General features: G+C 37.8%; 1 protein-coding gene across 9 annotated transcripts in view; it reads left to right on the top strand.

Annotated features, from left to right (window-relative positions):
* Positions 1 to 257: 257 nt before the first annotated feature.
* Positions 258 to 15,718, top strand: part of PHC3 (polyhomeotic homolog 3) — a 77,860-nt gene continuing 62,399 nt past the window's right edge. For 6 of the 9 annotated variants that reach the window (XM_044251763.1, XM_044251759.1, XM_044251762.1 and 3 more), the window contains exons 1-4: positions 269 to 284; positions 3,124 to 3,310; positions 7,180 to 7,335; positions 8,458 to 8,535. In XM_044251763.1, coding sequence (XP_044107698.1) covers positions 271 to 284; positions 3,124 to 3,310; positions 7,180 to 7,335; positions 8,458 to 8,535 — 435 coding nt within the window. In that variant the 5' untranslated portion in view covers positions 269 to 270. Of the gene's footprint in view, positions 285 to 3,123; positions 3,311 to 7,179; positions 7,336 to 8,457; positions 8,536 to 15,718 lie in introns of all 9 variants that reach the window. The other 3 variants (XM_044251764.1, XM_044251760.1, XM_044251767.1) reach the window with 1 other exon arrangement.

The following is a 15,718-nucleotide window of genomic DNA, read 5'->3' as shown; positions in this document are numbered from 1 at the left end:
TGTAATTTAACAGTCTAAACACAACTTTTCATATCTCGGTTACAGATCCCTTCTCGAGAGCGAGACCTTAGGCAATAGAAAGCGAGGGGTGGACGGGAGACAAGGAAACCTGGTTACTTCCCAGAGCCCGCAAGGCCTCAGGTGGGAGGGGGGATTGGAAGCCGAGGACGCCACGTGACCTTGGGAGGCCCCCGGGCTGAGTCGACCCCGCCCCTCCGCTGGCCGCCGGGGGGCGCATGCGCAGCCCGTGTTAGTGATGGAGGAGAGAAGATGGCGGAAGCGGAGTGAGTGACTTGCTGGTGACTGATGTCGTAACCGGGGGGCGAGTGGGGCAGCGACATGTCCCCTAAGGGGAAAGCTCAAGGCTCTCTGGCGGGCAGTGCAGGGAATGGGAGACCCAAGAGCTTCCTTAAATCTTTGGGGATCCCGCTTGGCCCATATCGGGGGGCGGAGGCCAACTGTAAGGGTCTAGTTCCCTCCAGGCGGGAGCGCCCCTTCCGCGGTCTGATCCCAAATCGGCCGGGCCCTGCGCGCAGAGTCACCCCAGGGACCCCGATCGCTGGGGTCTTCCGGGAGCTGAGTCCCGGAGGGCTCCTCAGGCGCTGTCATCCCTGCAAGCGGGCCCCGAGGGCAGCCTTGTCACGGATGCCCGCGCCGGGGGCCCGCGGAGGCTGGGGAGGGTTGGGCGGGCACTGCCAGGCCTCCTTCGCGCTGCCCTCCTTCCCGCCCCGGCGTCAACCCACTACTCCTCGGTAGGAGAACCTGAGACGAGGCTGCTCACTGCCCTCCCCTGGGAGGCGTGGAGGTGTCCCTGCGCGGGCCTTGGAGCGGAGGGTGGTGGGGAGAAATGTTCCTGCGGGTCTGGCTAGGCAGAAAACACCCCAGAAGAAAGACCCTATCTCCCTTGGGTCTCTGGCTGCAGTGTAGATGCACCCTTAGAGGGCCATATTCTTGTGTGGCGGTGTGGTGTGATGGTATCCTTAGCTAGCTGCTCAAACTTAGTGTTTCCTGGGTAGGCCTCTTGGGCACCAGGACTGCCAGCTGTATTTTGCAGACAGTACTACGCACACGATGGAGTTAGCAAAATTGTTCTTTTGTGCCAGGTCTCCTAATGCAGTACAATGGTTTGACCAGTTCTACTCACTGATGTTTAGACTTGTGCCTAGAATTTGGAGTATCTGTGACCGTTTTTGGTTTGTTACAGAACATACCTACCATGGGGTCTGAGTTTGACCACATGATTGCATAGAATACCACTCTAAAAGGACCAGAATTTAAGTTGGCTTTTTGCATGTCACTGCTACATGTTTCATAAGTGTTATGAAGCCAGTAATTTGGTAAAAACTTTACCTTATCTACCACTAAATCTGAATGATGTTGAACAGTTGCCATATGATGGTGTGATTTGATGATTAGAAGGCAGTTTGAAAAACTATAAAAAAACAAAACAAAATCCCAGAGAAGCATAAAGCTGTGTGAGTCATTTACTAATCAGAAAAGTGAAGTCAGCTGTTTTCCTTTCACTTTTTATTAAATTGAATTTTCTTTTTACTTTTAATTCCTTGAGCATATAAATACTATTTATATAAATGATGTACAGAACAAAGAATATTTGTACATAAAAGGACACCATATGGGAATAGCGTATGCATGCATAATTAGTACCAAATTCCTTTGTCTTTTCATGAAGTAGAAAGTGTTCTTGTTACATTCTTGTCAATGATGCTGATGTGATGTGTGTCAAATTTTGTTTCTCAGAAGAAAAGAGGGGTTAAGAAAGGCAGATAAGACTGTTGTATTCACAGGTGTGCTTTTCACCATTCTGGTGCATTTCTAACTCTACAAAAACTATTGCAGTTCTACTCTCTAACAATTCAAGGGCTTCAGAATTGACTTAAAATATAATGTTTGATTGAATTAAATTATAGATTCAAGGTGAAGTGGAAGTTTATATCACAATAGTGAAGTGAGTTTGCAGTATTGGAGGGGAAGAAATCAAAAAGTCTGGTACAAAAATGTACTTTATGAACTTTATTGTTCATATGTGGGGAAAGTGACGTAATTGTGCTGTTTTCAGAATTTGGAGCAATTCTTTGTGAAAAGACACTTTTGTGGGGAAGTGGGAAAATTGTCAGGTGCTTCTCTTTTTTCCCAGAGTAATCTGCTAATAAGTGTAACCAGAGTTATTAGATGTAGTAAGGGCAATGTTATAGACTAATAAGGGAAAAGCCAGTGTGAGTTAATAAAAAATTACTATTTTTACCTTTTTTTTTTTAAGATTTTATTTATTTATTTGACAGAGATCACAAGTAGGCAGAGAGAGAGAGGGCGGGGAAGCAGCCTCCCCACTGAGCAGAGAGCCCTAGGCATAGCTTGATCCCAGAACCCTGGGATCATGACCCTAGCCGAAGGCAGAGGCTTAACCCACTGAGCCACCCAGGCGCCCCAATTTACCTTTTTTTTTTTTAATGTAAGTTTTATGCCAGTGTTGGGCTTAAACTCAAGAGGACCTTGAGGTCAAGAGTCACATGCCCTACCCACTAAGCCACCCAGGTGTCCCTTAGAGCCCCGTGTTAGATATGGAGGTTACTTAAAAAATAAAATCTTAAAAAAAGTTTTTTAAATTATTTAATAAGAGAACATGTTTTTAAAGCAGAGTGCCTATGGTAACCAGAAATAATCTAATTAACACAAGTCCTTAGGCATCCTGTTTTAATATATAGATAAGAATTACTTTAATTTGTGATTAGTATGGACAAAAGAACGTAAAAAAATACTTTAAAGTACTCTGATGCTGCTTAAGCATTTGTTTTTTTAGGTAGTTTAGTGGTCTCTTATAAACCTGTTCTGGTTTCACTTATCTTTCAGTAATGGAAAGATAAAATTTAGGCCAGGATTTATTTAAGTTTATCCTGAATCATTTGAATGCAAAGTTAGTAGGTATTAACTATCAAATATGCTACGTATTTTGCGAAGTACTTTTCCTTTCTAAGTGGTTATGGTGACTGTGTGCGATGTATGCCATTTTGGGAGGGTCTTAAAAATTTAGATTGTTGCTGATTATTTCTTTGAAATAATTAAATATTCTTTAAAGCCCATGAAATAATGCTTTTGCCAATGCAGATCCTTTGTGTTACCTGACAGATTCAAGGACCACAGTACAGCTATGGATAGTGAACCAAACCCTGGCACATCTTCTGTGTCGACAACAACCAGCAGCACGACCACCACCACTATCACCACTTCCTCCTCTCGAATGCAGCAACCACAGATCTCTGTCTACAGTGGCTCAGACCGACATGCCGTACAGGTATTTCAGTTAGGATGCGTGGTAGACTGAGACTTAGGATGTCATTACTTTTCTCTTAAGCCAGATGAAACTATTGTTTCACGTCCTCAGATGAGTCACATGATATTCTCTAAATGAGTACAGTTAGGATTGTTAATGTTTGAAACAATAAAAAAGTTATTTAATAATCCTATTGACAGGGCTTATATTTATCAGCAGGTGGCCTATAAAATCATATGTCAGGAAAATTATAGCTGAAAGGACTCTAGGTGCTGCTGCAATGTGGAGAAACTCAACCTACAGCCTTGATACGTAGAATGGCTTTAGGTTTTTCTGTGTTCTTTGTATTTGAACCCAAAATATAGACTTAGGAAGATCTATTCAGGTCTGTAGATGTATTAAGAGGTTCATTTAAAACTCAAGTGGTCTAAGAACCTAAGTAGGAGGATCCATTTTAAGCTTGGGGGCCGAGGGGGAAGGGAATATTTAGGAAAAGTTTTAGGTCTTCACTTGGTTGAGAAAATTAATCTTTATAATAACGGATGTTGAGACAATATGGTATTGCATAAAAAGGGCATGGGCATTACAGTCTGATACACTCTTTGAATTCCATCTTCTTAATCATTAATACCTATGTAGTGTTGGATGAGGGGTGTGATCTCTTTGCACATCAGGAAACTGAAATGAGGATAAGACCACCTAGTTCCTTAGTTATGATGAGGATTTAAAAAAAAAAAGATTTTGAGAGAGAGATTTTAAGAGTCAGAGCGCTGGAGAGTGTGAGTGCATGAGCTCAAGCAAGGGGAGGAGCTAAGGGGGAGTGAAGGAGAGAGACTCCTAAGCAGACTCCCAGCTGCTTATTGAGTTGGTTGTGGGGGCTCAGTCTTATAACCCTGAAATCATGATCTGAGCTGAAACCAAGAATCAGAGCCTTAATTGACTGAGCCACCCAGGCACCCCAGTTATGAGGATTAAAAGAAGCATTAGAACTGTGTGGGGCACAATATATATACCCAGTCAATAATAATATCTAGTATTTATTGAACAGTTGCTATGTGCCAAGCATTTGATGAACGCTTTACGTGGGTTATCTCTTTTGATCCTCAGCACACCTCTGTGAAATAGGTATTATCTCCATTTTATAGGTGGGAAGACTGGTGCTTTAAATGGGCTAAATAACTTTTCCTAAATTCACATAGCTAGTAGATTGTCTGGTTTTAGAGTTGTGCCTTTAACCACTCTGAGTTTTTATTTTTTTTGTTGTACCTGCTTACTCTTTCTACAATCTCCATAATTTCATTCTACTCTGAAATAACTTAGTTGTTTGCAAGATATTCCTCTCTCCACTTCATTGCTATTTGTTGTTTAGGATTCTGAAGTTACCATGGGGTGGAATCAAAATTGTTGAGAGGCTGAGTCAGTTCAGCAAAAGTTCAGACAGGAATGAGGAATGTGTTATTAATGTTCTTCACCTTTCTTTGAGGCAAGGGACACAGAAATGTGGTATTTTACTGTGCCATTTTGATCTCTAGTTTCTACCTAAGCTGGATGTGTTAATAAAAAATTAAGTGTTAACTGGAAATGTGTAGATATACATGTATCTCACAAATAGCACTAACACTAGTTCTTATGAAGTCATATAATTGTTACCCCCAAAATGTAATCAAATCAATATTTATTGAATTACCTAAGGAATTCTTTAATACCTTCCGGCATTTGTTTTCATTCCTGTGAATACTCTTTGCCCTTTTCATTTCTTTAGAGAAACAATATAAGAACAGTGCAGTTTACCTTTAATTTGTATTTAATGAGTCTCTCTTCCATGAGTCTGTGGTTGAATGACAATGAAAGACTATGTTGATGATAAGAAATGACTATACTCTGACAAAAATGTGTCAAATAGATTACTCATTTCTTATTTCAATTTGATTTTAGTTTTGTTATGTAATTTAAAGAACATATATAGATTTACCTGACCAAAAAGGCATACTATTATAATTCTCTATCACTTAATGTTGGTCTATAGTCTTCTGCAACTAAGGTTCAAACTCCTACATTGATTTTGTGATAAGAATCTGTAGCAGGTTTAGCAATCTGTAGTTGGAGAGATGAGCTATGTATACATGAAAGTGTTTAACACAAGGAAATATGTTTTCTTGGAATTTGAATAAAGAGATTCATTGCTTTATGGCTCATGGTATCCTGACTCAGACCTCAAGCTGTAGGGTTATGGCTCTGTTACTCCCTTAGCTCTGAAAACTCTGTAGTTGATGCTGAGGTTAGGGTTCTGTGCTGTTTAAGAGTCACTGTGGGCATGATGTGATTTTGGGACATGGTTGCAGAGGACTGGCGTAGTCTGACTTACGGGTTTGGACAGATAAAGGATAAAGGATTTTTCTCTGTTTTTAGAATATTTGACTTTCCTACATTTATCTGTTTATGAAATCTCAGGCTCAGATTTTATATTTCATTAGCAAATACAGTAATTAACACTTTTTCAGGAATTTTTTTTAGTTAAAATAGTTTTATTCTATGTTGAAAGGAATCTGACATTTAAAAAACATTTAAAAAATTAATTTAAAACATGAAACATCCTTATAATTTTATGTGATTATTAATATAATACTACTCAGATTTTTTTTCAGACATTTAAAGAAAAATACACATGAGAAGGTAAAAATCACCTTAAATCTAGTTGCCTCTCGGGAATCTTTTAATGTTTTTCTGAATATTCTTTTAAATATTTTAATATAAAAATGGTATCTTACTCTATACACCATTTAGTAATCTGCTTTTTTCACCTAATAATATATTGGGAATTCTTGTGTTGTCGATAAATGTAGATATGTCTGTATTCAATACACAGTTGCTCCGAAGTACATGTGGCTATTTATATTAAAATTTAGTAAAATCAAAAACTAATTTTCTTAGTTGCATTAGCTACATTGGTTAGTACTCAGGAGACACGTGTGGCTAGTGGCTGCTATACTGGGCAGAATGGATCTACAGGGCTATTTTTATTTTATTTTATTTTTTTTGAGAGAGAGAGAGTTGGGAGAGGGAGAGACTCTTAAGCAGGCTCAATGCCCAGTGCAGAGTCCGACACGGCACTCATTCTCTAGACCCTGAGATCATGTATGACCTGCCAAAATCAAGAGTTAGACCCTCAACCAACTGAGCCACCCAGGCACCTCTGTGTTACTATTTGTAACTACTGTAGGGTAGTGCATATTCCCTCTACACCCAAGCCCAGAATTCTACTAAGTTTTATCCAAAATAGTTATACTAGTTTCCATACTTACTAACACTATGAGAGTATCTTTTTTCCCATTTAGTGGAAGTATTCTTTTAAATCTTTATTCATCTGAAAGTTGGAGAATAGTATCTTGGTTCTGTTTTGTTTTTGTTTTTTGAAGATTTTATTTATTTATTTGACAGAGATCACAAGTAGAGCAGCTGGTGGGGGGGGGTGGGGGGGGCTGGGAAGCAGGCTCTCCACTGAGCAGAGAGCCCGATGTGGGACTCGATCCCAGAACCCTGAGATCATGACCCGAGCCGAAGGCAGACGCTTAACCCACTGAGCCACCCAGGTGCCCTGAATAGTATCTTGTTTTAATTTATAAATTTTGACTACTAATGAGAATGAAGATCTTTTCAAGTGCTCATTTGGCTCTTCTGTTCTTTGGTGAATTGTCTCTTCTGGATGATTGTAATTTGTATAGATTAGTGCATCTCAGTAATGTGTAACTAGGAGAGAACTGTGTTAATAAACTTGACATTGAATATTAAAGCAGTGAAATTTTCAACTGCCTGTTCTTTCGTACTTTATTTTATGGTTCAGATGAACGTTAAGATCCACGTTTGACCTTGGTTCAATTGGCTGCCCGCAGGTGATTCAGCAGGCCTTGCACCGGCCGCCCAGCTCCGCGGCGCAGTACCTGCAGCAGATGTACGCCGCTCAGCAGCAGCACTTGATGCTGCACACGGCCGCGCTGCAGCAGCAGCACTTGAGCAGCTCCCAGCTGCAGAGCCTTGCTGCTGTTCAGGTAAGACTTCCATAAGTGGAGAGTTTATGAGGCCAACATCAACGAAAAGTTGACATTCTTAACAGATAATCACTGAAAACAAATACATTGGGAGTTATTTCAGAATCCTTAAATGTCCTATGATTATTTTTTCTTAAAAAAATTAATAGGTAGCCAAATAGAAGTTAATGAAACAAATATGGCTATGTCTTATATGGTGCTCTGTCACTAGCTTTTGTCCCACTGCTTTTTATTTGCACTGCAGAAATTCAGTGCAAGTGTCAGGAATATGTGTATAAAATTCTAGGTACAACAGTGAATACTTCAGGTTACGTGAATTGTATTTACATTTCAGTGAAAAATGTTTTTTTTTTTAATGTAAGTAATTTACATTCATTAAAAAAATTGAACTGCATAAAATTATAAGAGGTAAAGTAGAGGTGTTCCTTTTCTAGACTCACTGCTGTTTTTCATTCTTCAGAGGTGTTTAATATGTTTAATGTTAATACTATATCACTCCAGAAACTTTCTATCTAAAATAGTATCCATGAAGCTTTCTAATACCCACTTTTCCTACTGATAACAGGATAATTTTATGATTAAATACTTGTTTTAAAAAAGATTTTTGTTATTCTGTTTATTTAGATAAAACTACATGTGAGATTTAATCTTAAATCTTCTTACTAAAGGAGGATCTCAGTTGACTAAACCTGAAAAAGAGTTATTTTTATTAGAAACACACCCCCAGCTGTTGCTTCTTCTTCCTAGTGTACTTCTAAATAACCTCGTGTTCATGATACAAGTTAGGAAACTGAAACCCACTGGTACTTCATGTAGCTACAATTTCTTTTTCATAATGTTCTTATGGGTGGTTTCACTTCAAAGAAGACAGAGAGCTGTTGAGTAAAACTGACAATGGGTGCAGCATTAAAATAAGATTAGCCTTTGGGTCCTCAGTTTTCATCGTTCAGCTTTTTCTTTTCCTCTTAATCTGTTTGGCCAAAGCTTAATCTATGTTGGCTGTGAAATGGATTGGTTTATAACAGACGTTTTGACTTTTATCATGGTTTTGTGGTATCCTGGTACCAAAAGCTTTTAACTTTAGATTCTTATAGATCTGTTATAAAGATCTTATTATTTTAGGCAAGTTTGTCCAGTGGAAGACCATCTACATCCCCAACAGGAAGTGTCACACAACAGTCAAGTATGTCCCAGACATCTGTAAGTGCCCTAATTTTTTTCCTGGATTTAAAAATTTTAATTACTGTTTTCCAAAAGTGACTGTTACTGTTTACAAAGTTGCTATTGTGTTTTGTTGATTGCTTCTTAAGTAATAAGTGCCTAGAAACAGAAGTGGTAAGTTTCAAGAATCCGGAACTAATATTAAGCTTCTGAAAATCTGAGTCTTAAAAAAAATGTTTTTGTATAATTTCTTATACACATTTTCCCATTGATTTCGTTCAGATCTTACGTGATTCAAAATGTTTGCAGTTTTCAGTGTGTATTGAAAGCCTGAAATACACAGTGCAAGGGGTATTAGGCCATGCATTTACTGTGTGATATAGTATAATATACTAAAGAATGTTAACCCTTGACACATAAATGTTTCTAGGTTTTTCTGGGCACTTCACATTTTAGAAATTAATACTTTTCAGCTTATGCTTCCTTATCTTGACCAAATTTACAAGTATCTATTCAAGATAATGTAATTTATTTTGAGAAAGGAGTAAATCTGCTTGGCTTTATTACACATATATACTGGGAAATTGTATAAAGTTTTCCAGTTGAAAGAAATTTTCAGGCATTATAATACTTAACTTTTTATTTTGATATAATTTTAAGTTAGAAAAATAATAAACATTTCTGTATATTCTTTACTCAGATTCACCAGTTGTTAGCATTTGGCTCATTGCTTTACCATTCATTCTTTCTCTCTACATATACACATATAGACATATCTTTTTCTGAACCATTTGCAGGTAAGTTGAGACATGTTCCTTTATTTCTGAATACTTTGATATGTATTTCCCAGAAAGAAAGTTGTTCTCTTACAGAGCGACATGAAAATAATCAGATTCAGGAAATTTAGCATTGATACAGTGTAGTCCATATTCACATTTCATCACCTGTTCCAGATTTCTCTGCATCATCACTGTAGCTATTATAGAGCACATAATTCTTGTGGGGGGACTGTGCCGTGTGTTATAGGATGCTTAGCGGCATGCCTAGCTTCTAGCCACTGGATACTAGTAGGCTATGTCCTCCTTCCTTGCCACAATGTGACAACCAAAAATATCTCTAGACCCTGCCAGATGTTTCCTGGAGGGCAAAACTGCCTCTGGTTGAGATCCATTAAGTTAACCTAATCATATCCTTACCAGCTGTTTTTTTCCTGATCCAGGAGGATAATATTTTGATACTTTATAAAGTTGACTCCAATAGAGTTTAGTTTGTAGATTGCTAAGAAATTGATGATGAACTTGTGCTGTATTTCTTTGTCTAAGGGTTTGGGCTTTCCTGACTTGATACTCTATCTATATGTGTTATATATATATGTGTTATATATATGTTTTTTATATATATATATATGTGTGTGTTATATATGTGTGTGTATATATATATACACACATACACACATATATATGCATATGGTTATTTTTCTGGATATTGATCTGACTTTGTTTTTTTTGGGGGGGGCCAGAGAAAGGCAGGGCAGGGCAGGGGAGAGGGAGATAGAGAGACTCTTAGGCAGGTTCTGTGCCCAGTGCCAAGCCTGTTGTGGGGCTCAATCTCACTACCCTGAGATTATGACCTGAGCCAAAATCAAGAGTTGGATGCTTAACCAACTAGGCCATGACATTTTTAATTAAAAAATTCTGTTCTTTTTTAGCATGGAAGTATCCTGGAACATGTAAAATTAGATAATAAATTATGACTTGAAAATGTTAGGCTGAAGAAAATAAAAAATTTCAGTAGTATAATCTAGCCCTAAGCTTTAATAACTGTAATATGATTATTGATGTCATATCTTTCTTTAATACATTGGTAGTTAAGGCAAGCATTCATAAACATTTGTGGTCTGGTTAAAAAAATTATAGACAGTTTTTTTTATTCCAGGAAATACTGGAATAACATTAGGGTATATATGGATAAAGATGTGTTTTTAATTTTTCAAATTATTAAAAGGTATCCTTTTAAACTGTTTTTCTCTCATTATGATTTTATGTATGTGACTTTCACAGAAATTATAATTACAGTGATAGTGTTTATTTTTTATGATGTTGTTAGTGCTGCTTGTCATAAACCAGGCAGCCTCATATGATAAAGTGTGCCAGAACCTGTGACTGGTTGTTAGAGGAAAAGAAGTAAGCAGGGAGAACAGATGTCCAGGAAAAAAAAGGAGTAATGCATTGTATTTGCTTTGTTTTTGATCCCAGCTGAATAATAGCTCAAGGGAGTTGACTAGCTGTCCAAATTGTGATACCAGGGTAGCTTAGTGAATATGGGGTCAGTCTCCAAAAGTGGGGTAGAATCTGGTAGCAGAAATCTCTAGGTAATGATACTAATGACCCATGTTAGGGGGCAGTCTAGTAATTTTCAGTTTTGGTTATTTCAAGGTAGGGTTCCAGATTAATAGTGAAAGCCTGTGGGGAAGGTTCCAGCCTTTAGTATAATAAAGGACCGGATGGTAGGTTGTCAAGTTTTTAGCCAGATTAAGGCGGGTTTAAAGTAGAAGTGGGATCCCAGTAGGGAAATGGAATATTATTAAAGAGTGGATTATGACCTCGGGAAACTGGAGAAGTCTGTTGTTAATTGAATATATAGGTACATAGTGGATGCAAGCATTCTCTTCTTCCGTCATTAAAACAGAAAGACTAATTCTAGACACCGATCAGTAGTGAGAGTGGTGGTTTTATGATTGTTTGGCTATAAAACTAGTTGGGACTGAGGGTTTAGTTTGTTGTCTCTGTACTTTAAGGGAACAGGACTTAGATTTGGTTGAATTTGGTTTGTCAAAATGAACCCTAAACCAGTTAAAGCATCAACAAACTTAAAAAATGGTTCAAAATATATTTGTACCTTGTAGATCGACCAGCTTATATTTGTGAAATAACAAGGTCTCTTTTATAGTGGTGAGATAAACAGTGAGAATTCACAAAAGACCTGCACAGGTAATTTTCAAAAGAAAGACTATTTCTGGCTTTTAAACATGTATTTTTTAACATATTAATCATATTAGTAATAAAGAAATGTATATAAAAATAACAATGACATCTCTCAAATTAGAAAACAAGGAAAAACATTGAGCCAATACGCATTGTTGGCAAAGATGTGAGAAAGTAGATACACTCATTTACTATCAGTGGGAATGTATTTGGTACAGCTTTTCTGGAGGATTATTTGACATTGTGTATGAAATTTTAAATTGTGCATTCCCTTTCACTTATCACTGTTATTTTTAGTGATGTCATTTACTAAAAATGATAGATAATTATGACAGATAATCATGTAAAAATGACATAATTGTCAAATATGCATGACTTATAATGATAAATTATAAACAGTATAAGTAATTGCCCATTAATCAAAGATTAACGCATAGTTAATTCATACAGAGGAATACTACAGCTAACAAAAAATGCTGTATGTATGTATACAGAGAGACTTAGATTTTCATTAGATACTAAGTGAAAAAAGCAAAAATGTGTAGTATGATCTCATTAAGTTAATTCTTTAGGTTATTCTGTTTTTCAGTTCTAAAATTTCCATTTGGTTCTTACTTATATCTTCTGTTTGCTGAGAGATTTTGCTTTTTCATTCAAGTGTGCTCATGTTGCTTATTTAAAGCATTTTTATAATGACTGCTTTAAAATCTGTCCGAATTCTCGTATCTCTTTCTTCTTGGTGTTGGCATCCACTCGTTGTCTTTTTTATTCAGCTTTGGTCTTTCTGGTTCTTGGTATGAGTGATTTTTGATTGAAACCTCAACATTTTGAGTATTATGAGACTATGGATCATTTTAAACTTTGCATTTTGGCTCCTGGCTTCTGAAAGGGAATGTGTGCCAACTTCTTAATACCGTCTGAGGGTAGACTGACACCTGAGAGGGTGCTTCTCAAAATTCCTGAGCGGGGGGAGAGTTCTGGCTCCTCACTAGACCTCCATGGATGTGTCCCTGGATGGAGGGGCTGGGGGGAAGGAATAAGAATGCCATGTTATGGCTCCCCGCTTGGTGTCCACTGATACCTTAGGGATGGGGTGGGTTGGTGGAGGTGGTTTATTCCTGCATGGCTGGGATAAAAGTCCTGGCTCTCTACCTCTACCTACTTCTCTGATGCTTATCCATTGGAGGGATTATGGCAATTGAGGTGCCTTGTTACAACCTGGTGTAGGTGGAAGTCTTTGCTGGTGTGTGTGGGGCCACAGTGTTTTCTGTGGTGTTTGGCTGGAGTAGAGCAACTATCTAAAAGTTTTCTATGTTGCTAGGGAATTTCTTTCTTGTTCATTTGGCTAGAAAGAGCAGGCTTCTTTTGGGGTGTTTTTTTGTTTGCACCCATTTGTGTTTCTGGGTTACACACTGTTTCAGCTCTAAGTTTGGCTTATATAAGATAAAAGGAAAACCAGGGAGCCCACAACCACGTGGTCCTGTGTGTTCTGAGGTCCCTAGCCAGTCTGCTTTTCTCCACCTTTCAGGATCTTCTTTTGCTTGTTATGTATGTTACATCCAGGGTTTTTAGTTATATTTAGGGGCAGGAATAGGGAAAAGTATGTCTGTTCCACAGGGGCAGGAATAGGGAAAAGTATGTCTGTTCCATCTTTCTGGAAACAATTCCTGTCATTTAAATTACTTTTTAAAAAATTATATATCTGCTTGATGACTCAAGAAGAATATCTGTAATACATAACAAATTGTTAATCAGTAGTTTTCTCTGAGGAAGTGGACTGAAGAGCTTCATTTTGTTAATTTTTAAAAAAGATTTTATTTATTTGAGAGAGAGAGAGTGTGCACGCTATAGAGAGCACGAGTAGGGGAGAGGAAGAAGCAGGCTCCCTGCTCAGCCGGGAGCTCAACGCAAGGCTCCATCCCAGGGTCCTGGAATCATGACCTGAGCCTAAGGCAGATTGCTCAACTGCCTGAGCCACGCAGGTGCCCCTATTTTGTTAATTGTTATATTGCCTAAATAAAACACAAATATGCTCTTGTTGTCCAAGGTACAGACACTACAAATGTGTAGAGTAAAAGGGACATCCCTTCTCAGTAGTCCCTTTTGCTGTGAAAAAGTTATGTGTAAAGCTTTCTTATTTATTACTGTGTGTTTCTATACATAAATGTAAATAGGCCTGTGGTTAATTTTATTTGTTTTAATGTAAATGAAGTGCTATCATTCTCTATATACTTTTATACTATCATTCTCTATATACTTTTGCTTCATTGAGCATTTTCAGCTGGAAAGGATTATGTAGCTGAAAAATTGCAATCATGAGTCTCTAAGTGACTCAAGGGCTATTTGTATCTCATTCCCTTTATCTTTTCTTTGTTGTTTTTTGGTCTTATAATCTACATTAATCCCAGATGTTTTGACTTAAATTCACTGTACTATTTTAGTGAAAAAGGAAAAAACCTTGTTTGTAATAGCTTTCTGGTTATGGTGCCAGACAAGATGAGCATTTGAAGCCTGGTTAGTTTTATGATTTTTTTCATTCATATATTCACTCATTGATACAACAAATATTTATTGAGCATTTAATATGTGTCAAAACCCTTTAGGTACGGGAACACAGCAACACAACAAACTCTCTGTTCTTATGGAGCTAGGGATAGACAGATGGTAAACTGCTGGTATATAATATGTCAGATGGTAAGTGCTGTAAAGAAGAATAAAGCAAGAAAGGGGAATAGGATAAGGGAATTCGCTATTTTAACTAGGGTGGTCAGGGAAGGCACTGCTAATAAAGATGGTATTTGAAGGAGGGTTAGGGAGGCAAACATGCTCAAGGAACAGAAAGGAGTATTGTGGCTGGAGTAGAATGAGAGAGTGGTAGTGTGTTAGAGACGACATTAGAGAGGTAATTGTAGTCCAGTCATAAGGAGATTATAAAACTCTTACTCAAATTGGGAAGCTATTGGAAAGCTACTTCAGTAGGGAAGCCCCATGATCTCAGGGTTTTTTTGTTGTTGTTTGGTTTTTTAATTCTAATTTTTTTTTTAAGATTTTATTTATTTATTTGACAAACAGAGATCACAAGTAGGCAGAGAGGCAGGCAGAGAAAGAGGGGGAAGCAGGCTCCCTGTTGAGCAGAGAGCCCAATGCGGGGCTCGATCCCTGGACCCTGAGACCATGACCTGAGCCAAAAGCAGAGGCTTTAACCCACTGAGCCACCCAGGCGTCCTGATCTCAGGTTTTAACTTAGTGACAATGTTAGGTTGTGGGGGGTGAAGATAGAAGCAGGGAGACAAGTTAGATGATTCTTGTAGTAATCCAAGAAAGATTGGGCGCTTGCACCATGATGGTGACAGTAGATACGATGAGAAGTAGTTGGCCAGATTCTAGATAATTTTTTTTCACCAGTATTTTTTAATTGAAATTTGTATATATTTTAAAATTAGAGCTAATAGGGTATGCTGATGGATTGAATCAAAGATGTGAGGAAAGGTGAGGAGTCAAGGATAACTGTAGTATTTTGGCCTAAACATTTAGAAGGATCTGACAAAGCAGGTGTTGAGAAGAAAATCAAGAGTTAAGTTTTGGACAGTCTGACTTTATGGTAGATGTTGAGTAAACATTGGATATATGAGTTTGGAGTTCATGTGGAAGTCTGGTATTAGTGATGTCTTGTGCATCTCATTGAAAATTCAAGTCACAAGAAAGAGTACATGATGATTTCACTACCAATTCTGGGTTATCATGAAAGATGGGTAGAACGGAGGAGGTGAAGGACATGGATTCTAGTCCTTATTCTGTGACTGACTGGTGGTGTGCTTATAGCAAGTCGTTTAGCCTCCTTAGTCATTTATACCCCATTTTTCTTCTGTGTAAAATTCATTTGTCTAATTAAGTGGTTTTTGTTACTCTTTTCTTCTAGATAACTCTGAGTCTAGATCAAGGTATACACTGAATTGCATCTCCCCAAAGTTCATGTATTGAAGCCCTCATGTACTATATTAGAAATTTTGCTGTTATGAGTAAACTTGTATTGGAGTTCTGTTATATATTTTTTGTATACTTATCTAGTTATTTGTTTTTAAAAAATTTTCTAAAGAGTACACTTATTGAGTCAGTGAGATGGTTTTCTAGATCAAGAACCTTAAAAATGTTTACTTTTCTCTAAACATGTCTAAGTCAGATCAATCACATATCAAATGAACCCGTTACAGGTTTTTTTCTGAGAGAAGAGTACTTGG

This window comes from Neovison vison, chromosome 6, assembly GCF_020171115.1.
Source record: "Neovison vison isolate M4711 chromosome 6, ASM_NN_V1, whole genome shotgun sequence".
In the NCBI taxonomy this organism is placed as follows: domain Eukaryota; kingdom Metazoa; phylum Chordata; class Mammalia; order Carnivora; family Mustelidae; genus Neogale; species Neogale vison.
This window is presented reverse-complemented; position numbering and strand designations above follow the sequence as displayed.